Source organism: Mus musculus, chromosome 2 (assembly GCF_000001635.26).
Source record: "Mus musculus strain C57BL/6J chromosome 2, GRCm38.p6 C57BL/6J".
Lineage (NCBI taxonomy): Eukaryota > Metazoa > Chordata > Mammalia > Rodentia > Muridae > Mus > Mus musculus.
Window position 1 is genome coordinate 181,269,146 of NC_000068.7, and position 24,657 is coordinate 181,293,802.

The 24,657-nt window shown below is 43.8% G+C and overlaps 1 protein-coding gene and 1 pseudogene across 8 annotated transcripts in view; one reads left to right on the forward strand and one right to left on the reverse strand.

Annotated features, from left to right (window-relative positions):
• Positions 1-18,961, reverse strand: part of Gmeb2 (glucocorticoid modulatory element binding protein 2) — a 36,658-nt gene extending 17,697 nt beyond the window's left edge. For 2 of the 8 annotated variants that reach the window (XM_011239938.2, XM_011239937.2), the window contains exons 1-2: positions 18,739-18,866; positions 8,804-8,976 (exon numbers count right to left, since the gene is read on the reverse strand). Coding sequence is in view for 5 of the 8 variants with exons in the window: in XM_006500603.2 (XP_006500666.1) it covers positions 8,804-8,934 (131 nt within the window). In the remaining 3 variants the exon portion in view is untranslated. The other 6 variants (XM_006500603.2, XM_006500606.3, XM_006500604.2 and 3 more) reach the window with 6 other exon arrangements.
• Positions 22,996-23,987, forward strand: Gm7645 (predicted gene 7645; annotated as a pseudogene).
• Positions 23,988-24,657: the final 670 nt, after the last annotated feature.

Consider the following 24,657-nt stretch of genomic DNA (forward strand, 5'->3'; position numbering starts at 1 on the left):
CAATAACAATTTTTCCCTTTTAAACTGTTTCTCTCAGGTATTTGTTACAGTGATGAAAAGTTGACTAACAAGTAGTAGTAGTCTCCCATCCCCCCAAACTAAAAACACTCGTGAGGGCACTTTGTCCATTACTTACAAAATACATGCCCTCTGACCTAGTATCCCCACTACTAAGGATCACTTCTACCCAGTATTTCTACTTAGGTATGTACAGAGCCAATGCAAACTGCCTCAATCAGGAATCTTATCTATTCTGGAAACTGAAAGGCTATACAGACAATCTGGGAGAAATCTAGTATGACAGGGCTTATGACAACTGAATGTGGACTGTATGCAGCTATCTGTCCAGGTTTCATTCGACACACACACACTATCAGGACTGGCTGTGAGCATTCTTTTTATTCCCTTGACTTCTTTTAAGACAGAGCCTCATGACAGAGGTCTTGTAAGTGCTAGATCTCAGAAAGGGGACATAGAGCTCACAAATTCCCAGTTCACCATAACCTATAGAACAAAGGACATGGACCAACAATTTGAGTCAAGCTAGAGACAGTATCTGTTTGGTAGGAAGCCAGGTCCCAAATGGTGATTTTTTTTTTTTTTTTTCAGCCAGGTAGAAGTAGCTTGCTTAGTGCTTAAAGTGAGCTGTGGACCCAAGAGTTTCCTCCTGTGAGGCAGGGAATTGGAAGGTACCTCTGGCAGGGCCAAGGTTGGGGAAGCCTTTTGGATCTTTAAACAGGAGAGATATATCAGGTTCGCATATTATAGAGAGTATTCTGGCAAGAGAGAAAAGAACAGATTTTAGGGGTGGGAAACAGGCTGAGAAAACACTGAAGGAAGGAAAAACATCAATAGCAGAAAAGACTGACGATCAAGGGACAAAAACCAAGGATCATGCTACCAATAAGAGAAGATCTGAAGATAGATTGGTTGTCCCAGCAATTATTCTAGCTGAGTTTTTGCTACTTCTTTTTTGTTTTATCTTGTAGGGTTTTGTTTTGTTTTGTTTGTTTGTTTGAGACAGGGCTTCTCTGTGTAGCCCTGGCTGTCCTCGAACTCAGAAACCCACCTGCCTCTGCCTCCCGAGTGCTGGGATTAAAGGCGTGCACCACCACGTCCGGCTTCTTGTAGGGTTTTGCTTTGAGATAGGGTCCCATGTAGTTCAGGTTGGCCTTGAACTCCTTACAAGGAAGGCCCTGAACTGCTGATCTTCCTGCCTTTACCTTCCAAGTGCTGGCTGTTATTAAGTGCGTACCACCATACCATACTTGGGTTTACTGTGTTTGGGTTTTTTGCTTTTGCTTTTTTTTTTTTTTTTTTTTTTTTTGAGACGGGCTCTTACTGTATCACTGCTGTGTAGCCCTAGCTGGCCTGGAACTCAGAAATCTGCCTACCTCTGCCTCTCAACTGCAGGTAGTAATTAAAGGTCTGAGCCACCACACCAGGCAGTTTACTACCTCTGAACTTCACATAAATCACAGATGTACCTTCTCTGGGACCTCTTTCCTTTACTAACAGGTCTCTGGCATCCCTGGCTGCTTGTAAAACTGTAGTCTTCTCTCCTGTGGATAGATGGTGTTCAGTCGTTGTCCACAATCGTTACCCAAGCAATGGGCAATTTTCTAAGCAAGTCTGCAATTCATCAGAGGTCAAAGCTTGGCCTAACACAAGGGATTCCTCAGTGAACGCTCTTGTGAATAAGAGGGTCCTGGACAGTCAGCCCACAGGTTAAGAGCTGCTGTTCTCCCAGATGACTTGGGTTCAATCCCAAACACCCACAGGGAGTTCACAACTGTCTGTAACTCCAGTTCCATGGGATTCAACATTCCCTTCTGGCATTTTACCCAAAAGGCACCCAAGTAGTATACAGACATCCATATAAATATAAATATCCAAATAAAAATTAACTAAGAGGGTCTAGGAAGATAAGGAAAACAAAAGTAGTGTGAGATACAGATGATTCCTGGGAACAGCAGTTAAGGCCTAAGGCCAGGGTACCAATGTTTGGCAACATCAGATATCCAGGCCCTGGAGAGCTGCCTACAGTAGTAACTCAGTGTGGACAACATGTGGCTCGAAAACACTCAGACTTACCAGACATTCCCGAGAAGAGCAATGGATATTAGAACAGACTAAGAGTTCGGGAAGAGGAGGTTACTCTGGGTTAAAACACAGGGTTTTCAGGTAAGCAGTGCTGGCTACGCCTTTAATTCTAGGAGGCAGAGGTAGGTGATCTCTATGAATTTGAGGCCAGCCTGGTTCACAGAGTGAGTTCTAGAGCAGCCAAGGCTACACAGAGAAACCTTGTCTCAACAAAACAAAACAAAACAAAACAACCCATAGGCTACTTACTACAGAGAAGAAAGAACCCAGAGTTGTGTCATACATACTAGGGCACAATTACCACTGTGAGACCTCTCCGTTAAAGTCACCATAGCCTCCAGCCTGACCACTCTACTTACTCTACATTAGCATCTAGAAAGCACAGGAACTAGTCCTTGAACAGCAGGCACTTCTGTTCTAAGGACTTAACCTGATCTCTCCTGTGGAATATGTGATGATTGTAAGTCAGCTCACTTCCCAATCCTCAAGATTTATTTTATCTAGAACCAGGTCAGAATGAGAGTTGAAATACAAACTTGAAATCTAACTTTTGAGACACATTAATGACTCCTCATTAATGGTGGTGTACACCATTAATCCCAGTTCTCAGGGGACAGAACTCTGTGAGTCCAGGGTAGCCTGACTTACATAGAAAGTTCTAGGCCAGCCAGGACTATTTAAAACAGTGATTCTTAGTCATCCTAATTCTGAATAACTAACATAGTTTCTCAGATGTGGTGACCCCACATAAAACTATTTTCAGTGCTACCTCATAACTAAAATTTTGCTACTATTATGAGTTATAATGTAAATATCTGTTATGTAGGATATCTGATATACAACCCCCATGAAAGGGTCATTCGACTCCTTAAAGAGTCTCAACCCACAGGTTGAAAAACTCTGATTAAGACAAACTGTCTCAAAACAACAACAAAGAATTACTCTGATCTGAACAGTAATATTAAGTGGGAACACCCGGACTCCAAGAAGTCTACAGGAACTTGGAAAGGAAGCTATCCTCCCTCCTCAGCCAGAACTTTGGATAAAGCAAAGGACAATGACAGAACTAAAATTACACCTTGTCCAAAACAAATTCTTCCAAGGAAGGAAGTCAGGAGAGGGTGTGGGGAAAATAGACCCAAAACCTTCAGTTGTGCTATTTAGGAAGAGTCTACAGCTCCTGACTCTCTCTCTCTCTCCCCCTTTCTTTTTTTAATAGCATGCAGCAAGAGTTAAGTCTCATTTTCCAATTAGTAGTATAATGGAAACTCTTCCCATTAGAAATGCAAAGTTTAGCCGGGCGTGGTGGCACACGCCTTTAATCCCAGCACTTGGGAAGCAGAGGCAGGCGGATTTCTGAGTTCGAGGCCAGCCTGGTCTACAGAGTGAGTTCCAGGACAGCCAGGACTACACAGAGAAACCCTGTCTCGAAAAACCAAAAAAAAAAAAAAAAGAAAAAGAAAAAGAAATGCAAAGTTCCCTATCCTTCAGGATATGCCTGCTTTAGTGGCTACACAGGTTCTTCCAAAGGAGGAATTCACAGCCTCCTCTGTCCTGCAGAAAAAACCTGACATGATGCTACCCTTGTACTAAGGCCTCAGATGGAAAAGGTTTTATCCTTCATGTTGTTTTCCATCAACCAAGGGAATCATTTATATTATTCCCCCCACTTAACTTAGGCAAACTCTGATCAATTTACTAATGGGATAGAGAAGACTCTTCAGTTCCCAGCCCTGACTAGTAGAACCTTCCATAGTTAAGACAAACTCAGGCAGGTATCTTGATATGTGATAATCACATGAAGAACCTGTGTTTTAGTTATGGAGTGAGGTCACCCAGACAAAGCCAACCCAACACACCAAGAAAGCAAAATCCATTGGTTACTCTTGTCCGTGAAGTTCTGTGATAGTCTATCATATAATTTCTACAGCTAAGTTGGTAATTATATCAGGGTTAGAACTTATGTTTCTCCCTAAATAACATAGAAGGATGGGACAAAAGGAGACACTAACTACTAGGTCTCATGGCAGAGGAAAGAAACTTCTATCTTATCAATTTAGAAGGTGGAAAACTTGATTAATGTTTGAATTTCAAGAGGAACATCTTGGGCAAAAATGGAGAACTTATAGGGAGTATAGGGATTGAACTATTTCATACCTCCAATTGTCAAAGGTTTAGAGTAAACCAAACCTGTGTGCCTGTAAGAGCTTCTATTTTGCTCTCCAAAATTCAAGATAGTACCTGGCCAAAGGCTCTAACAATCTTCAGAACCTACCAAAAAAAAAAGCAGATAGAGGCTGTACTGGCTAGTTTTATGTCAACTTGACACAGCTGAAGTTATCACAGAAAAAGGAGCTTCAGTTGAGGAAATGCCTCCATGAGATCCAACTGTAAGGCATTTTCTCAATTAGTGATCAAGGGGGAAAGGCCCCTTGTGGGTGGGACCATCCCTGGGCTGGTAATCTTGGGTTCTATAAGAGAGCAGGCTGAGCAAGCCAGGGGAAGCAAGCCAGTAAAGAACATCCCTCCAAGGCCTCTGCATCAGCTCCTGCTTCCTGACCTGTTTGAGTTCCAGTCCTGACTTCCTTGTTGATGAACAGCAGTATGGAAGTGTAAGCCGAATAAACCCTTTCCTCCCCAACTTGCTTCTTGGTCATGATGTTTGTGCAGGAATAGAAACCATGACTAAGACAGAGGCCACCCACAAGAATTCATCACATGGCTTTTGAACAAATTTGCCCCCCTTGCTATCCCAACTGTTTATGCTGAATACAGGGAGAGGAAGTGTGCTGGCTGGTTTTATGTCAAATTGACACTACGTAGAGCAATTTGAGAAGAGGAAACTTCAATTGAGGAAATGTCCCCACCAGATTGGCCTTTGGGAAAGCCTGCCATATATTTTCTTGATTGATAAAATGATATGGGAGGGTCCAGCTTACTGTAGGCAGTGCTATCCCTAGACTGGGTGGTCCTGGTGCTATAAGGCAAGCTGAGCAAACCATAAGGAGGCAAGTTAGAAAGAAGCACTTCTCCATACTTCTACTTCAGTTCCTACCTCCAGTTCCAATTTTGAGGTTCCTGCCTTGATTCTTCTGATGCTGGATATAAAGTAAAACATAAAATAAAATCTTTCTTCCCATGTTGCTTTTGATTATGGTGTTTTATCACAGCAATAGAAATCTTAAGACAGGAAGTTACAGTGTTTTTAATTCTTAGGACTATAATCAAAAGGCATTTAAACCACACAGTCCTCAAGTCACCTATGAAGCCAAGACCCTGAGGCCTGGTACCGTACACAGCTGGACATGAAATGAGAGCCCTTGGGGGAGAGGACGAATGAGTTGTCGGGGATGGTGTCAGAATTCAGGAGCAGCCATGATATCTTTATCAAGTGTCCCAGTAAAAGGCTTATGTGTTGGGGATGGCCCTAACTTAATGATACTATTTTAGGAGCTTGAAATTATATGAAAAAAAGTGTATGGAGGGAAGTCGTTGGAAATATCTTGTTCCTAGTCCCCTCCCATCTTGCCTTCATGTTCCTCTTTCTCATCTTCCCATCCTCCATGAGGCAAGTAACCTCTGCCTCTTCATGTTATGTTCCCACACCGTGATGTCAGGCAAGTAGAAGGGGAAGCAACAATGGACTGGCTGAACTCTCCGACGCCCTGAGACAAAGTAAATCCTTCTACTCCTGAGCTACTGCTGTCAGCTATTTGTCACAGTGACAATAAAACTACAACTTTCCTGGTCCTGGGGTAGCCTTAGTTCACCCTGAGCTTGTGAATAGTTATGCAATTTGCTCTAGTTGTTGGAAAATGAGACCACACAAAGCATGAAATCACCAAGGAAAGCTCAGGCCACCCAGTTGGAATATTTAGACAGGATGGCAGACCTAGGGGATTCCTCACTACAGCTATCCAAATAGTAGCCTGTCAGTGAGCATGGATGAAGCCATCTTCACTAACCAACACATCCCAACACATGATAAAACCAGAGCCAGAAATTACACTAAATAAACGTTTACATATTACACCCCTGAATTTTGAGATGTTTTTTCTTCCTTCTTCTCTTGCCCACTTTTTTCCCACTACTCTATACAGCCTACACTGGCCTGGAACTCATAATCCTTCCACCTTAGTCTCCTAAGCAATAGGATTATAGACATGAGCCACCATATCCCGCCTATGGTAGTTTCTTACTCAGCAAAAGAAATTAACATACTGGTAAACAGGGAAACCAAAGAGCTGACCAATCACACTCCTCTTCTTCTCATTACTGTTGAGCAGTTACTGTAAGCCCGTGGGATATGCTGACTCTTGGCATCCTAGGAGAACTGCTCACAGAGTTACTACAGCAAACCTAGCCTCCAAAAATCACCTTTCTAATGAAGACCAATAAAACACCCAGCTGCTAGAGAACTGTACTAGCTAACACTCCCATATCTAGTATAGCCTTAGAAGTTGATCTCTCTTACAAGATGGTAAATACCCACAAGAGATAGTTCTAACCCCACATTGTGTGAAATACCCGAAGAAGACAAGACAGTAATACTCAGCTATTCTTGGTGGTGTTTATTTTTCATCACTCAGGTAGTGAGGCAAGAGGGTCTCCTTTCATTCCAGGCCTGCCTGGACTACACAGTGAGCTCCAGGATATACTACAGAATGAGACCCTGGAAAGACCCTGGGAGAAAGATAATACTGAAAAGACTTTGATGTGGGACTAAAACCCTCCAGCAGTGGTCCACCAAAATGCTGGACTTCAATTGGGAAGACTATCGTAGAGTCTGGCCCTCACCATATCTCCCTAAAAGCCTGGGGGATACCATAGCTATGAAGTATGCCAGTTGAACCCTGAACAGTGACCCTAGGGCAGAAAGCAGGGGCTTTTCTAATTCAGTGTCACTTCCACAACACTATTTACCACAGATTACCCCAATCTGAAGAGAAAAGCTGGGTATGACTTTTGGATAAGGTTATGAGGTCAGTGGACTTTTGAATAAGGGTATGAGGTCAGTGGACTTTTGGATAAGGGTATGAGGTCAGTGGACTTTTGGATAATGGTATGAGGTCAGTGGACTTTTGGATAAGGTTATGAGGTCAGTGGTAAGTCTCAGAAAATACAGTATGTCCAAAACATATATAGCAAACATCTAACCCAAGTACTCAGTGGGCCAGGTATGGTAGCACTTTAATTCCAGTACATGGGAAGCAGAGGGAATCAAATCTCTATGAATTTGAGGCCAATCTGATTTACACATTGTTTTCCAGGACAGCCAAAGCTAACAAAAAAAAAAAAAACTGTCTCAAAAAATAAACAAACAAGCTGGGCGTGGTGGCGCACGCCTTTAATCCCAGCACTCGGGAGGCAGAGGCAGGCGGATTTCTGAGTTCGAGGCCAGCCTGGTCTACAAAGTGAGTTCCAGGACAGCCAGGGCTATAAAGAGAAACCCTGTCTCGAAAAACCAAAAAAAAAAAAAAAAAAAAAAAAAAAAAACAAACAAATAAATAAGAAAGAAAGAAAAGAAGAGAAAAGACAGATAGGATCTTATACTTTATCAACAAAGCAGGGAGGTTCACACATTAATTCAACTCACAACCACCCAAAACCAGCCCTGCAGAGCAGCTTCCTCTGTGAGGAGGAAGGCAGTGTCAGAACTCAAGCAGAGGCCAGATCGCTATTCTGCAGCTGGCAGCCAGATATACAGATGTTGAAGACACAGCCTCCAAAAAACACAGGGCAACAGGGCAGGCAGCAATGATTGATATTCAAGCTTCCTCTGTTGTCAGTGAGCCAAAAGCTTACTGAGGCTCCAGGAAAAGTCAAGCTCTGTATGACAATGCCACACACAAGACACAACACAGACAAGACAGAAGCCCTGGGACCAAGTCTCTCAGGAGAGAAAGATCAGTAAGTCCCACAGCTCTGCCCTCATCCTACCCCTTGTCAGGGGCAGGAACTTTTCTGCCCACTCCTCACAATTCTGTATATAAGTGATAAAAGGAAGATAAAGTTTGATAAGCATGAGTCACGTGTGATAGCAGCGGCACATGCTTTTTTTTTTCTTTTGAAAAGCTTTTTCTTCCTTTCTCTCTTTTTTTTAATAACAATTTTATTAGATATTTTCTTCATTTACATTTCAAATGCTATCCTGAAAGTCCCCTATACCCTCCCCCCACCCTGCTCCCCAACCCATCCTGATAGAGCTGTCTCTTGTGAGGCTATGCCAGTGCCTGGCACATGCTCTTTATCCCAGCACTAGGGAGAAAGAGGAAGGTGGATCTCTAAGTTCAAGGTCAGCCTGGTCTATAGAATAAGTCTCTGTACACAGAAACCCTGAAGCACACCTCCCCCAACCCCTGCCCACAAACAGTTTGATTAGATGTGACTTTTATTGAGATCTAGCTCTCAATAATGACATCTAGAACAAGAGGTGATAAAGAAAATATTTAGTTTCCACTGTTCCACTTATCAAAAGAGATATCACCAAGAGATTTAGAGCCATATTGCAGTGATGAGCTATCATCCTAGAATCTCCATTGATCCTATTGCTTGATGTACTTTGTACTTCACCTTTGTGCCTAAAACACGCTGGGTTCAATCTTAGGACCTTGTGTGTAAAGACATCTTGAGTCTCCCCCTACCCCTGCACACCAAGCTCTGCCACTGTGACTTAGCAGGACCGAGGCTGAGTTCTTACCCATGAGGAGCTAGGTTCGTTGTTACAAGCACTGTCTTCACTTCCTCTACACCACTGCCATCAACTGCAGTGTCTGGAGTTGTCACAACCACCACCTCCTCCATGTGGACGCTCACATCTGGGGTTGCCATGGCTCAGAAGTCAGCAGTGTCACTTCTCCAGAGTCTGAAGTCCTAAAGCAAACAAAGCAGGACACAGGTCACAGGGTCATTTCCACACTGGTACAACAGAATAGTTCAGGGCTGAGGGATTTAATGGTTACATTTCCAGAACTGAAAAAATATTTTTTTATGATGGTGGTAGTAGACTACCATCATATGAACCAAATTCAGAATGGATGTCTTCTTCAATAGAGGACTATGTCTCTAGAGCTTAGAGACACACCATGTTCTATGCCAGGCCTAGACCAAGTCATGAAATGTTGGGGTATGCACAGCATGGGTTTCTAGCCAGAAGACAAAAAAAGAGTCCCTGGAGTCAGAGAGGGACATGGTACAGACAGGAAAAACATACTATACACAGCTTCACAGGATCCTAACCATACATGACAAAAACAGTGGCTTTGAGTACTGACATCCTGGGCAGATTGCTATGGTGGTTAAAATCTAGAATGAATCCCATGTGAAATGGGCCTCTGCCCATGCCTAATGTAGGATTATCCTGATTACCTTAATTGCTATGAGAAGACCCATCTCAATTATAGACAGGGCTATTCTCCACTGTGTAAGGAGAGGAGGGAAGCTGAGAGGCACACATGCATTTGTTGCTTTTTCCTGTGACCAGCCACTTTAAGCTCCTACCACCTTGACCTCCTTGTCATGGTGGAGTGATTGTACCTTGAGCTGTGACCTGAAATAAATCCTTTCTTGCTTACATTGCTTTTGTCAGGGTACTTTATCGTAGAAACAAACAAAATAAAAAGCAAACAGACAAAAACAAACAAACAAACAAACAAATGTAAGACAACCACAGTTAGGCTTCAGTCTGGACTATGGACAGTATTCACAGGGCTGGTACAGAGGCTCTGAAAATGGAGCTGTCCACAACATGATGGAGCAAAGGCAAAACGCTCCTGGGCCTGGTGTGGTGGTACACACCTGTAATACAAATCTTCAGGAGGCTAAGCAACGAGGATCCCAAGATTGAGGGCATCATATGTTACAGAGTGAGATCCTGTCTCAGTCAGGGCTTACCAGATGGCTCAGGGAGTAAAAGCTCCTTTTTACTAACAACTCTGACAGCTACCTTAGGAGAGAACTGACACAAGTTATCCTCTGACAACCACATATACACTATAACATGTACATGCACATGTGCATGAGCACATACTATGAATGAATGAAAGAATGAATAAATAAATAAACAAACAAATAAATAAATGCAAGTTTTTAAAGGTTTACAATAAACCATTTGGCCTAACCAACTAGGTCCAGCCCCTACTTCAGGAAAAATGTCTGCGCTTTGTGAGATTAAAACAACACCAACTTCATACAATAACATTAAAGGTATATAGATGTAGTTTAAAAGTGCTTGACAGCTGAGCATAGTGGACACACCTTTAATCCTAGCACACAGTAGACAGAGGCAGGCAGGCCTCTATTCTATGGAGCTTGGAGGAGTTCCAGGACAGCCAGGACTACAGAAACCCTGTCTCAAAAAATTCAAACAAACAAACAAACAAAACATACAAAGACCCAGGAAAAACAGATTACTCTCAAGGGAAAAATAATTAAGAGAGGCTTACTCCAAGATGACTACTATAGTCAAAAGAGACACGTAGACAACTAACTTTACCACTCTCCAAGAGTAAGCCAAATATAAGAGTAAGCACAGAGGTCTGGGCACAAAACAGAAGTTATCACAAATCAAAATTCTGAGAATAAAACATAAGCAGAACTGTTGATATTTGAGTGTAGAATGCTTCCTTAGTATGCTCAAGGTCTAGGGTCCAATCTCAGCCCCACCCAAAAAGTGTGTGTTTTGTGTGTGTGTGTGTGTGTGTGTGTGTGTGTGTGTGTGTGTGTAAAATAAAAGATCAATAAAAAATAAATACAAAATAAAACAACACTAGATGGGATCTATGATAGCATGGAGACAACAGAAAAAGAAATCAGAGACATTACACAGAGGCTCAGAAATTATCTAGCCTGAGCATCAGGAAATAGGCTGGAAAAGCAGGCTCAACTGAGCTTCACGAAAGTATGCCAAGACCATATGCTAATGTGTCTGTCACTGGAGTCCTAGAGCAGAGAAAGAAATGCATTATGCTGAAAAAAATAAGATACACTTGCTGAACATAGCCAGGCATGGTTGTGAACATTTACACACTTGTAACCTCAGCACTCAAGAGGAAAAGGCAAGAGTTTATTACAAATTCAGGGCCAGCTGAGTGACAGATCAAAATTCTGCCTTAAAGGAAAAAAAAAAAAAAGACTTGCTAGATGTTGCCCAAATTTAGTGAAAGACAAACATGTATTCCTAGAAGTTTGGCAAACCTTCATGGACACATCCCAGTCAGAATCAAGCTGAAAAAAATAAATAAATCTTCAAATATCTAGTAAAAAGTACATCTTATCATATGGTAACTGGAGTTCTCACAAAAAACTACAAAGGCTACAAGGTAAAGAACAATTTATTTTCTTTTTGGTCCTTGAGAACAAACCCAGGTCCTTCTACATGCCCTCTTTCTACTTTTTAAAAAAGATATATTTATTTCTACTTTAGGTATATGAGTATTTTGCTTGCAAGTATGTATATGCATCACATGGGTGCCTGGGGCTCATAGAAGTCAGAAGGCAGCATCAGATTCCCAGGAACTGAAGGTTACAAATGATCATAAGCTACAATGTGGTTACTAGAGTCTAACCCAGGTTTCTGGAAGAGAAGCAAGTGCTCTTAAGCCTGAGCTGTCTCTCCAGCTCCTTGTTTTTACTTTTTGAGACAAGGTCTCACTAAGTTGGCCAGGCTGGCTTTGAACTTAAAATTTTCCTACCTTGGCCTCCAGAATTGCTGGGATTATAGGCACTAGATAGACTATAGGCCACTAGACACTACAAAGAATATTTTTAGTGTGCTAAAGAAAGTAACTGGCCAGTCAGATTTGATAGTTTACATCTGTAACCCCAACACTCTCAAGACTAAGGTAAGGGGATTCCATGAGTTCTAAGCCAGCCTAGAACTAGGCCAGTTATAAAATAAGATCCTGTCTCAGAAAGAAAAATAGGGAAAAGTATGGAAGGAAGAACAGACAGACAGACTGATGAGTAGACAGGCTCCCTACCCAAGTATGTATAACAGGGCCAGCCAGGGGTTCAGCAGGTAAAGGCACTGCCACCAAGCTTGGTGATCTGAGTTGGATACCTAGGACTTATATGGTAGAAGGAAAGAATCAACTTCCTCAAATTGTCGTCTGACTTTATTTACACAAGTACTGAGTTATATGAACACATGTGCTAAATAAATAGATAGATAGATAGATAGATAGATAGATAGATAGATAGATAGATAAATGTATATAACACGGGCGAGAGATAGGCTTCATTAGTAAAGTACTTGCCTAATATGTAAAAGGTCCCGGATTTGGTTCCCAGCACTTCATAAATTAGGCATGGTAGCAAATGCCTGTAATCTGGGCACTTAGAAGGTAGAGAAGCAGGAAGATAAAAAGTTCAAGACCAGATTCATGAGACCTCACCTCAAAATGAAAATAAAATGTATAATAAGCTAGCTCCTAGTGGTCTTAGCAGACCTGCAGTCCAAGCTAAAGTAGAACTGCTTGAGTCCAGAAATGTGAAAAAAGCCTGGGTAACAGAAAGAGACCTGGTTTCAGGGAAAACAAAACCAAGTTACACTTGTACTACTATAGTTGAAAGCAAAATTGTTTAACACCATCTAGTATGCAAATACATAGGGAAGAACTACTACCAAAGGGTGGAGAACTACTACCAAAAGGAATAGGGAAGGAAGGGTTCTGATTAATAACCTTTTTGTCACTCTTTGTCAATGATAGCACATTCTTTTAGGTAGGCTGTGAAAAATGCAGGTGTATAAAAATTCTTTATATTCCAGACTGTGGAAGATTATTCAAAAATTTAAAAATGAGCTCTCAAAGGGTTAGAGCTAAAAGGCATGAAACAAACAAAAGCCTATGTTACTCAGTGAAAGAAGCTGCGTCTTGTAGGATCTTCTCTGACGTTAGGGAAAAGGCACACTATGGAAACAGTAGTTGCCAGGTGGGGGAGGGAGAGATGAACAACGGACCAGAGGCTCTCTTGGGTGTTGAAGCTATCCTTCACTATACTGTAAGGGCAGGCTTTATAATCATTTGTCATTGAGCCCTACTACAACCTGTGGGCTGAGTGACATGTCAGTATAGGCTTATTAACTGCAGCATAGATTCTGTGGACTTTCCCAGTGAGAAAATCTGGGGAAAGAGGAAGAACATATGGGAATTGTTACTATGACAAACTTCTTATTGCTATGATAATAAAAACAACTAGATTGGCTCATTATTTGAGAGTACAGTCTGTCATGGTAAGGAAGCCATGGCAGCAGATGCATGAGGCAGCTGCATTCCAGTCAGGAAGTGAGAAAAATGGTGGTGCTCTACTCCCTGTCTCCTTTTTTGAGTCTAGGACCCCAACCCACAAAATGGTGCCACTCACAGCTACAGTGGGTCTTCCCACATCAACCTAAGCTCCCTCCAGAGGTTGGTTTCCTACGTGATTCTAGATCTTGTCAAGTTGATATTAACCACCAAAGGTAATTCTGTGCCTTCCTCTCAAATTTGCCATAAGCCTACACTGCCTTAAAATTTAAGCTACTAATTTTTAAAAATTGAGAGGGGGGAATGGAAAATATAATGGAGAAAAAAAACCAAAACACAGGCTACATACTGAAAAAACTTTACAAATCTTTTTTTTTTTTCCAAGACAGGGTTTAAAGGCGTGCACCACCACAGCCCGGCAAATTTACAAATCTTAATTCTGATAAATAACTTGCAATGAGAATGTATAAAGAACGATAATAAAAACAAACTACCCAACTTACAGCCTACCTAAAAGAATGAGTAAAAGACTAGATTAAACATGTTTTCATGAAGAAATAAGGATGGGAAATAAATATATAAAAATGTTCAGCATTGGGTTAGGCATGAAATTTTGCTGGTAAAATGCTTTCCTAAATTATACAAAGTCCCTGGGTTCCATCTCTAGCACAGCATAGAACTGGGTGTGGTGTAATGGGTGGGTGTTTGTATCTCTGTTATCCAGCACAAAGGAAGAAGAGGCAAGAGGATCAGTAAAAAACAGAAGTTCTAGATCACTGAAACCTAGAAAGCAAGTTCCAGGCCAGCCTAGGGTGAAGGATGCAGGAGATCCTGACAGAAGGAAAGAAAGAGGTGTGAGGGGAGAGAAAAAGAAAGAGAGGAAGTGTCATGGTTTGAATATGTTCAGCCCAGAGAGTGGCACTATTAGAAGGTGTGGCCCTGCTGGAGTAGGAGTGGCCTTGTTGGAATAGGTGTGTCACTGTGGGTGTAGGCTTTAAAACCCTCATCCTAGCTGCCTGGAAATCAATTATTCTGCTAGTAGCCTTCAGATGAAGATGTAGAACTCTTAGCTCCTCTAGCACCATGCCTGCCTGGATGCTGCCATGTTCCCACCTTGATGATAATGGACTGAACCTCTGAACCTGTAGGCCAGCTCCAATTAAATGTTGTCCTTTTGGAGTTGCCTTGGGGGGCTGGAAAGATAGCTCAGCAGTTAAGAGCACTGACTGTTCTTCCAGAGATCCTGAGTTCAAATCCCAGCAACCACATGGTGGCTCACAGCCATCTGTAATGAGATCTGATGCCCTCTTCTGGTGTGTCTGAAGACAGCAACAGTGTACTTACATATAATAAATAAATAAATCTTAAAAAAAAAAAAAAAGAGTTGCCTTGGTCATGGTGTCTATTCACAGCAATAAAACCCTAACTAAGACAGGAAGGGAGGGAAGAAGGGAGGGAGGGAGGGAGGGAGGGAGGGAGGGAGGGAGGGAGGAAGGAAGGAAGAGGGAAGGGGAGGAAAGAGAGGAAGAAAACTCAACAACAGGTGGAGGGGAAATGTTCACTAAAGCCTTGAAGATATGTTTCTAGTACCTACAAAATGGCTTGAAAAAAGGCAATAACAAGAAATTGTCAATGAGAGTTGAAGAGATGGTCCAGCCATTAAGAGTACTTGCTGTTCTTACAGAAGACTTGAGTTCAGTCTCTAGCATCAGGTGGCTCACAACTGCCTGTACTCCAGCTCTAGGTAAATGTGACACCCTCTTCTGGCCTCCGCAGGCACCTACATATATGGGATGCACATATATACAATCACATGCATACACATAAAAAAATCTTAAGAAAAAATAAGTTGATAATGCTAAGTTTGGAACAACCAAGGAAGTGGAAGAACTAGAATTCTTAAGTCTCCCTGAAAGACTTAAATGGTCCTATTACTCTGAAAAATAGGTTTGTTATTTTTTATAGCTAAATGTACTCTTATTTGACATGAAAGAAACCATATGCAAATGACAGAAAGAGTCAAATTTATGAATACAATATAAAACAAAGACAAAGTGGAAACTTACTGTTTAATGGAACAAAGCTTTAATATAGGATGTTGAAAAAGTTCTGGAGGGCTGGTGAGATGGCTCAGTGGGTAAGAGCACCCGACTGCTCTTCCGAAGGTCCAGAGTTCAAATCCCAGCAACCACATGGTGGCTCACAACCATCTGTAACAAGATCTGATGCCCTCTTCTGGAGTGTCTGAAGACAGCTACAGTGTACTTACATATAATAAATAAATAAATCTTTAAAAAAAAAAAAGAAAAAGAAAAAGTTCTGGAACTGATAGATAGATAATGTATTTTGTCAAAATAAGAATTTTGGAGCTTTTGGTGGGGGGAGGGGCGGGGGCGGAATTGAGACAGTGTCTCACTATGTAGCCCTGGCTGTCCTGGAACTCACTCTACAGAGACCAGGCTGACCTCGGGTTCACAGAAATCCACCTGCTTCTGCCTCCAGAAATGCTGAGATTAAACGCATGCACTACCACTGCCCGGGTAATAAAAGCTTTTTTTTTTTTTTTTTTTTTTGGTTTTTTGAGACAGGGTTTCTCTGTGTAGGCCTGGCTGTTCTGGAACTCACTCTGTAGACCAGGCTGGCCTCGAACTCAGAGGTCCTCCTGCCTCTCCTCCCCAGTGCTGGGATTAAATGGGATCAAAGGCGTGCACCATCACGCCCAGCTAAAGATTTATTTTTTTAAATTGTTTGTTTGTAGATGGGGTTTCTCTGTGTAGCCCTGGCTGTCCTGGACTCACTCTGTAGACCAGGCTGGCCTTGGACTCAGAGATGGGCCTGCCTCTGCCTCTCAGTGCTAGAATTAAAGTTGTGCACCATCACACTAGGCTCAGAATTTTTTAAAAACAAGTTTATTATTTATATGTGTGTGAGAGCACATGATTGTGCCATAGAACATTGAGGTCAGAGAACAACTTGGTTGAGAGAATTTCCTCTGCCCACTTCGAGCGTCCTAGGAAATCATACTCTTGTTGTCAAGCTTAGCAGTAAGAGCCCGTGACCAATGATGCCTGGCCTCAGATTTTTTCTTTTTTTTTTTTTTTTGTTTGTTTTGTTTTGTTTTTTCGACATAGGGTTTCTCTGTGTAGCCCTGGCTGTCCTGGAACTCACTTTGTAGACCAGGCTGGCCTCGAACTCAGAAATCCGCCTGCCTCTGCCTCCCAAGTGCTGGGATTAAAGGCATACGCCACTTTTTTCTCTTTTTAAGATAACTTTTCATTATTTAGCCCCTGCTAACCTAGATGGAACTATGTAAAACAAGGTGGCCTTGAACTCTCAGAGATCTTCCTGCCTCTGCCTCTCCAGTACAGGGATTAGTGAGGCATACCTGGCTCAAAAGTTGATTTTGTTTTTGTTTTTTTCAAGACAGGGTTTCTCTGTGTAGCTCTGGCTGTCCTGGAACTCACTCTGTAGACCAAGCTGGCCTCAAACTCAGAAATCTGTCTGCCTCTACCTTCCAAGTGCTGGGATTAAAGGCGTGTACCACCACTGCCTAGACAGAAGTTAATTTTATCACAGTAATTGTTACTGACTAGCATTCACCAAGCAGCACATATCCTCCTGCCTCAGCCTTTTGAATGCTGGAATTACTGATGTGCACCACCACCACACCTAGCTCCAAACCTCAACAACTGGAAGCTCTTACTCTTATGAACTTCTGCTAGAAAGCATAATGCTAAGCTTTTCAGATTCCCCTTGTTAATTACCACCTGTAAATATGCCAATCAATGATCTTGGTTCTGGGCGGAACCTGGGTCTCTGGAGGATCCCTAAGGGCCAAAGGAAAGTAAAGGTTGACTTCCAGGCTACTAATCATCAATAACATCCAATCCCTGTACTACCCTGACCCAAAGACCCAAGAAACCAAGAAATATAAGCTGACTAAAACCAAGGATGATCGCATGGAAACCTTCACAAAGAAAAAGAAGCAAGAAGAAACTAGGGGCCATTTTCCAAAATAATCACAAGCTATTAAGAATGAGTCCTACCCAGAGGCAGGTAGATTTCTCATCATCTACAGCCTCATCTACAAAGTGAGTTCCAGGACAGCCAGGGCTATACAGAGAAACCCTGTCTCTAAATAAATAAATAAATAAAGTCCTAGGTTAGTTCCAGGTCAGTCTTAAATATTTTTTCCCCTCTCTCCTTTTGTCATTCTGTATGTCTTGGAACTCATTCTGTAGACCAGGCTGACCTTCAACAACATCTGCATCTGTTTCCCACATGCTCGGATTATGGCCTCAGTCTAGATACTAAGACTGTCTAGGAAGGCAGGGAGGAGGGAAGATGAAATGTAGGGACTAGTAAACCTTACCATAAGGCAGGCCCATTCCATGAGTTGGTCTCCTGGCACAGAAGGGACACCTAAATATCTTTTCAGGTAGGTCACAAAGTGGGTTAATCTATGGCCTAGGTTTGTTTTTCTCAGTCACATACGCACATACACTGACATGTTTGTTCTTGGCACTCTCCATTTTATATCCAAATGGTATGTATGTATGTGTACTCCAGGATGTCTTCCCAGAAAGCTTTCCATATTTCCTATGAAGAAACAAACTAGACAGGTAGTCATATTATCGATTTAATTTTAACTTATTAAGAATGATAATTTGAAACTGTTGGGTTTGAAATGTTTTCAAGACAGAGAACATTGGCTCAGCAGTGAAGTAACCAACTAAATACCTAAAAATGTCACCAATCGTGACTAAAACTGGGCCAACCGATTCGGTTCCCAGCAATAAGATTATCCACTCAAAATAATTCCCTCCAACCACACAGTTCTACAAATGGGTCCCCATCAACGTGGTTCCCATCTGACAGGTCCACCCTGACATGGTTCCACTGATATCAAGTACCTATCCTGATGATCCTGGCCTCTAGATTCAGTTCCAAGCCAGGGGTTCAGCAATACGGGTCCCACCCATGAGTCGTTCCCAATCTTTCCACCCGCCCTCAGGAACCCGACCCATCTGGTGCCCACCGATGGGTCCCAAACACCACCACTCCCGCCTAACCGCTCCCCACTCCTCCAGCCCCTTCCGCCTCGGCTTTCACGGACGACCCGACCCTGCCTCTGGCGAGGCCAAGATGGAGGCCGGAAGCGAGCCGCCTTCGCGAGCCCTCCCGCCAGGCGCCCGCGCCCGCCCGCCAGCCTGACGCCGCCGCGCCTGACGCCGCCGCCGCCCTCGCGCGCCCGCCGCCCCTCCCCCGGCCTCCCCTCCCCCCGCCGTAACGTCCTGACGCTCCGCAGGGACCCCTGACTGGACGGCGGCGCGTGAGCGGCGCGAGAAGCCTCGCCGCGGGGGTGCGCGGGCGCGCCGATGCCGCTTACCTGGGCCCACACGGGCCTGCTCCGGCGCCCGGCTGTGACGGGTGCGGCGGCGGGTGGTGGCGGTGGCGGCCGCAGCCTTCGCTCCTTGTTGGGGATTCGGCGGCGGCGGCGGCGGCGGCGGCGGCTCGGGCGCGCGCTTCCTAGTGACGCAACACCGAGGCCGCGCACGCACGGGCCGGGCGGGCCTGGAGACTTATTTGGCGCCCAGCGCGGAAGCGAACAGTGTGGTGAGATACTGCCCCCGTAGGACTCTTGTGCGCCTGCGCGTGTGGTCTGCGTGCCTGCCCAATTAGGTGTTCTGTGGTTCAGGCCGAGGTTTGTAGTCCTGGCGTTTGGGCTCCACTAGGGAACCGAGTATCCCAGGTGTGTGCTTTGCAACCCAGCCTCGGCCTTGCAGTGACACTGTCCTAAAACTCATGTGCGGACGTTCTTAACCATTTCTGACAGAATCGTGTTTCTTTTTTTTAAAATTGAAGGCATTGCGAATTTGCTTTTTCAAACTACTCAGTGCGGAGCGGTGTTTTCACGAAGTTGACCAACTGACATTGCAGCGGGTAGTCCAACATGATTTAAACTTTTTTTTTTTTAAACGGACTCGCTATGTAGATCAGACTGACTTGGAACTCAAAGAGCCCCGAGTTCTGAGATTAAAGTGTGTATCACCATGCCCGGCCCATTATTTAAAGTTTTAAATGAAATTTAAAAGTTAAGTGTCGGGGTTGGGGATTTAGCTCAGTGGTAGAGCGCTTGCCTGGCAAGCACAAGGCCCTGGGTTTGGACCTCAGCTCTGAAAATAAATAAATAAATAAGACAAAAAGTTAAGTGTCTTAAGTATCTTGGAGCCATAAAAGTCTCATGGAGGGCCTTGGGTGCCCGAAGAATTTCTTTTATTTTTCTAACTTGTAGGGAAGGTCGCGTATTTAAGGTAACCAACATTTATTAAGTTCCTTACAGTTGAAAGCCAAAGACAAGCAGTTCTTGTGTGGTTCAAAGGTAACATCAGGTCCTGTCAAAATGAGACTTGTTTATCTTGGCCCTGGTGGAGCCTGGGCACCCTGTTAGACATTGTAGTCTTGGCAGTAAAACCCTTACCTTCCCCACCACCCCTTGCTTTCAAGCAGCTGAAGACAGCCAATTCTAAGTGCCAAGCCAGCTCTCAGAATGTGATCACTAGAATTAAGGGCTTCAGGATCCCTGCTCTGCCCATCTTAGAATCCTTAGAGTAGAAATGGATGTCTGCTTGGACGGGAACAAGAGTTCACTGTTAACAGGGTGGCAGCTAGAATGGGAAACTAACAAGCAACATTTTCACGTAATTAACACTGTAAATAAGAGACTTGCACTTTCACTCTGAAGGAGATGAGGAAGTCTTTGTCATTGCTGTTTGTTTTGGTTATGTGAGTTTGTCATTGCAAAAATAAATGCTAATGAGATCAAATGGTCTGGCTAGAGAAGAGCTGGTGGCCAGTCTGAGCATTTGTTCAGGGAAGCTGAAGAATGTAGAAGACCACCACCATCGTTGGAGGCATGCATAAGCTCTCCCAGCTTGAGTCTAGCAGATGTAAAAAATCAGCTTCCCCAGCCTGCTCAGAATTACAGATTCTGATTGCCAGTGCCTGAGATTAGTTCTACTGTAGGCAACCCTCATCAGTGCAGAGCCGTATCTGTGGAAGGAATAGGTGGTGTCATCAGCTGGTATTGCTGTGTGCCCGCCACCCCTAAGTGAGTGAGTTCCCACTGCCTAAGGAGATAGTAGCAGAAAGCAGGGGATCTAGGAGGTGACAGGCACGGTGCTATGTCTGAGGTAGGAAGCAGTCCTCTCTGTGTACTGAACATGCCATGACCTTGGATTGCCAGCCTTCAGAACTGTGAGTGGTAATCTGGATTATTTATAAGACACCTACTAGGTGGTTATTTTTGTTACAACAGCCTCAGTAATCTAATTCCCCAACAATCGAGAAAGTACTCCCAAAACAGATCCACCTTCACAGGGTGTAAGAGTAGCTCAAAAACCCCGTCACCTGTTGGAGCACGGGCCATGTGAGCACCAACTCATGATAATGGTGCTGCTTTATGCCCACAGAACAGGAGACTGTGTAGGCTCAAATATGTCATAAATAAAGGGGAGACAGGATAGTTCCACCCTACTATGGAGTTCTGATTAATAAATATAATAGGAAATAGAGAAAAAAAAACCCACCATTACTTGTGGCAGACAAAATCCCCTGGATAGGTCTGAAAATTAATGGATGAAAATTTGAGGTAAAACAAGTTTTGCATGATTTCAGAATACCTCCCCTAAAATACATTCTATTACTATTGTAAGAAAAATTACCTCAAATTTCATGCCTTAAAAGTACAAGTTTTAGTTGGGCATGGTGGCGCACGCCTTTAATTCCAGCACTTGGGAGGCAGAGGCAGGCGGATTTCTGAGTTTGAGGCCAGCCTGGTCTACAGGGTGAGTTCCAGGACAGCCAGGGCTACACAGAGAAATCGTGTCACCAAAAAAAAAAAAAAAAGTACAAGTTTTAGGTCACGTGTATCACAAACCTTAGAAGGCAGAGGAAGGAAGATTGAGGGTTAAATGGCAGTTTGAGTTGCATAACTTGACCCTGTCTCAAGCAAATGAATAGAATGAATTTATTCTCTTAATCCTCTGAAGGCCAGAAGTGAAGCCCAACCCAAGTTCAATGATAATGCAAAAAACCGCCACTTAAAGTCAGTGGCCTGGTTCATTGGTTGGCTTTTGTCAACTTAACACAGCTAGAGTCATTTGAGAAGAGGGACTCTCAATTGAGAAAGTACCCCAATGTAAGATTTTCCTGTAGGCAAGAATATAGTGCATTTAACCCATTCCATAGTGTGGAGGAGGAGGGAGAGAGATGCTCTTCCTATACTGGTGGTTCTTAAATAAAGCAGGCTGAGCAAGCCATGAGAGTAAGCAGTGTTCCACCATGGCCTATCCTTCAGTTCTTGTCTTGACCTCCTGCCTGACTTTTCTCAGTGATTGTCTTAGTTTGGGTTTCTATTGCCAGGGTAAAACACCTGACCAAAAAGCAAATTGGGAAGGAAAGGGTTTATTCAGCTTACACTGCCAGATCATAATTCATCACTGGAGGAAGTCAGGACAGGAACTCAAGCAGGGCTAGAACCTGGAGGCAGGAGCTGATGCAGGGGCTATGGAGGAATGCTGCTTACTGGCCTGCTTCCCATGGCTTGCTCAGCTTGTTTTCTTGTAGAACCCAGGACCACCAGCCCAGGGATGGCACTACCCACCATGGGTTGGGCACTTCCACATTGATGACTAATTGTGAAAATGCCTTACAGCTGCATCTCATGGAGGCATTTCCTCGAGTGAGGTTCCTTCCTCTCTGGTGATTCTAACTTGTGTCAAGTTGACACACAAAACCAGCCAGTATAGTAATGGACTGTATGGAAGCATCACCTTTCAATAAAAAATCTTATGGCCAATAAGCTGAGGCAGGAAATAGGAGGTGGGAGTTCTGGCAGGGAAAGAAAGGAATTCTAGGAAATAGTCCGACATGGGAGATTCTCCTCAGAACGGAGAGGAAACAAGCCATGTAGCTGAACTCAGGTTAGAATAAAAGGGACAGTTGAGTTATAAGCCAGCTGGAGAACAAGCTGAAGCTTATGGCTGAGGCATTTATTAATAAATAAGAAGTCTCAGAGTCGAGTCGTTATTACAGGGAACAAAGTGCTGAGGAGGAAAAGCTAAGAGTTACATTCCTCAGAATTCCTTTCTCTCTGTGGATGTCCCACCTAGTCCCTCCTGCCTTGTTATAGGCCCATTGCTCTTTATTGACAGGTGATCCTTTTACACAGTACACAAGAGCTTATCCCTACAGGTACAGAGGTAAGAAAGGTTGTGGTTATAAAAAGAAAGTGAAGATTTAGGTGCTATTCAAAGAAATCCTTGGAGAATATAAGGAATGTGGGATGAAAACAGAAAACCCTATTTCAAACCCAGATCTTCTTCTACTCTAATAGTCCTAGTTAAATAGATTATTATGTTCCAGCAAGGCCAACATTCAGTGTGTGTTGCAGGTACACAGTGGAAAGCATGCACCCCCAGAAGACCCTGCTGTGACCCAGAAATGAATCCATATACCTCTCTGGGACATTTTGAGCTGAAAATACTGCTCTAGACAAGCATAACGCTCAGAGAGACTAAAAAATTGCTCAACTTAATGAGGTTGCTTAATGAACTCATACAAAAGTTTAAAAAGTCAAACATTCCTTCACGGGACACAGCGTCACGGATAGACATCAGGTGGCCATCAAAGTAATCTCCTGGAACTGTGTGCTAGGCTGGTCCACCGTGTCAGACTCAGTCACCTGCCCACTTGAGGTTGCGTTGCTGTGGAAGGTGGGTGAAGACAATGGCCATTCGGGTGTGATACACCTGCTTGACTTCAAAACACCCGAAGGCTTCATGCTGGTCCTTGAGTGGCCTATGCCTGCTCAGGATCTCTTTGACTACATCACAGAGAAGGGGCTGCTGGGTGAAAGCTGTAGCTGCAGCTTCTTTACCCAAGTCGTGGCAGCTGTCCAGCACTGCCATGCCTGTGGAGTTGTCCATTGGGATATCAAGGATGAGAACATCCTGATTGACCTATGCCAGGGTTCCATTAAACTCATTGATTTTGGTTCCCGTGCCCTGCTTCATGATGAGCCATACACTGACTTTGATGGGACAAGAGTGTATAGCCCTCCAAAGTGGATCTTGCGACACCAGTACCATGCCCTGCCAGCGACCATCTGGTCACTAGGTGTCCTACTCTATGACATGCTCTGTGGGGACATTCCCTTCAAGAGAGATCAGGAGATTCTGGAGGCTGAGCTAGACTTCCCTGCTCATGTCTCCCCAGATTGCTGTGCCCTAATCCGCCGGTGCCTGGCCCCTAAACCCTGCTCCCGACCCTCACTGGAAGAGGTTCTGCTGAACCCCTGGATGCAAACACCAGCTGAAGAAAAGCCCATCAACTCCTCCAAAGGAAGCCCACCCCCTTGCCCTGGTCCCTGCTTCCCTAGACCCAGCCAAGCTCTGGAATCCCATGGTCATGCTACAGGGATAGATGGACATCTGTTGACCTGATTATACAGGTTGTTAAAAATCCAGTATTACTAAGGTCAGGGAATAGGAATCAGGGGTCAGAAGAAGATGATAGCCAAGTCTGTCCAGTTCCTATCCCAATTCTGGGAAGGAGCTCTCCTCCCAGAACCTGTGGTCCCTAATTTGGGAGGGGGAGTTACTTGTTTCTTGTTCTGTTAAAGATGTTTATTTGGTTGGATTCCTTCCCTCTGGGCCCTAAGATTCTTAATCTGACATTGTAGTCCCTACACTGGCACTTCCTATACTACCACAAACCACGTAGACACTTAGTTCAAATGCTCTCACTTGGGCAAGGGTGCTTTCCTTAAAATTACCCCCATCCCCAGCAGCTCTTTAGGCAAAGGGCCTTACCCTGGGATCTCATTCAGTTGTTGCCTGCCTGCCTTAGCCCAGACTTGGTGATTCTGGGGGAGGTACTGCTCATTAATTAGTTAATATCCCACGCTTTCTTCCTTTTTCTTCCTTTGTTTGGTGAGGGAACCCTACTGTTATCCCAAGTGCTCTTATTCCGGTGAGAAGAACCTTACTTCCATAATTTGGGAAGGAATGGGAGATGGACATCACCAGACACCACCAGAGACTTGGATGAGATGGATGGTTTTGGGGAGATGAGATGGAGGAAATAAGTCTTACTGTTGTTCTCCTGGGGTCCCCCCTTTCCAACTTTTGCTGCCTCCTCCTGAGCCAGGATTGTCCAGTGGTCGAAATGTAAATAATTCTGTGCTGGAGGTGGAGAGCGGCAAGTGCCCTCCTGTCCCTTCTCCCCCTGCCTGGATTATTTAAAA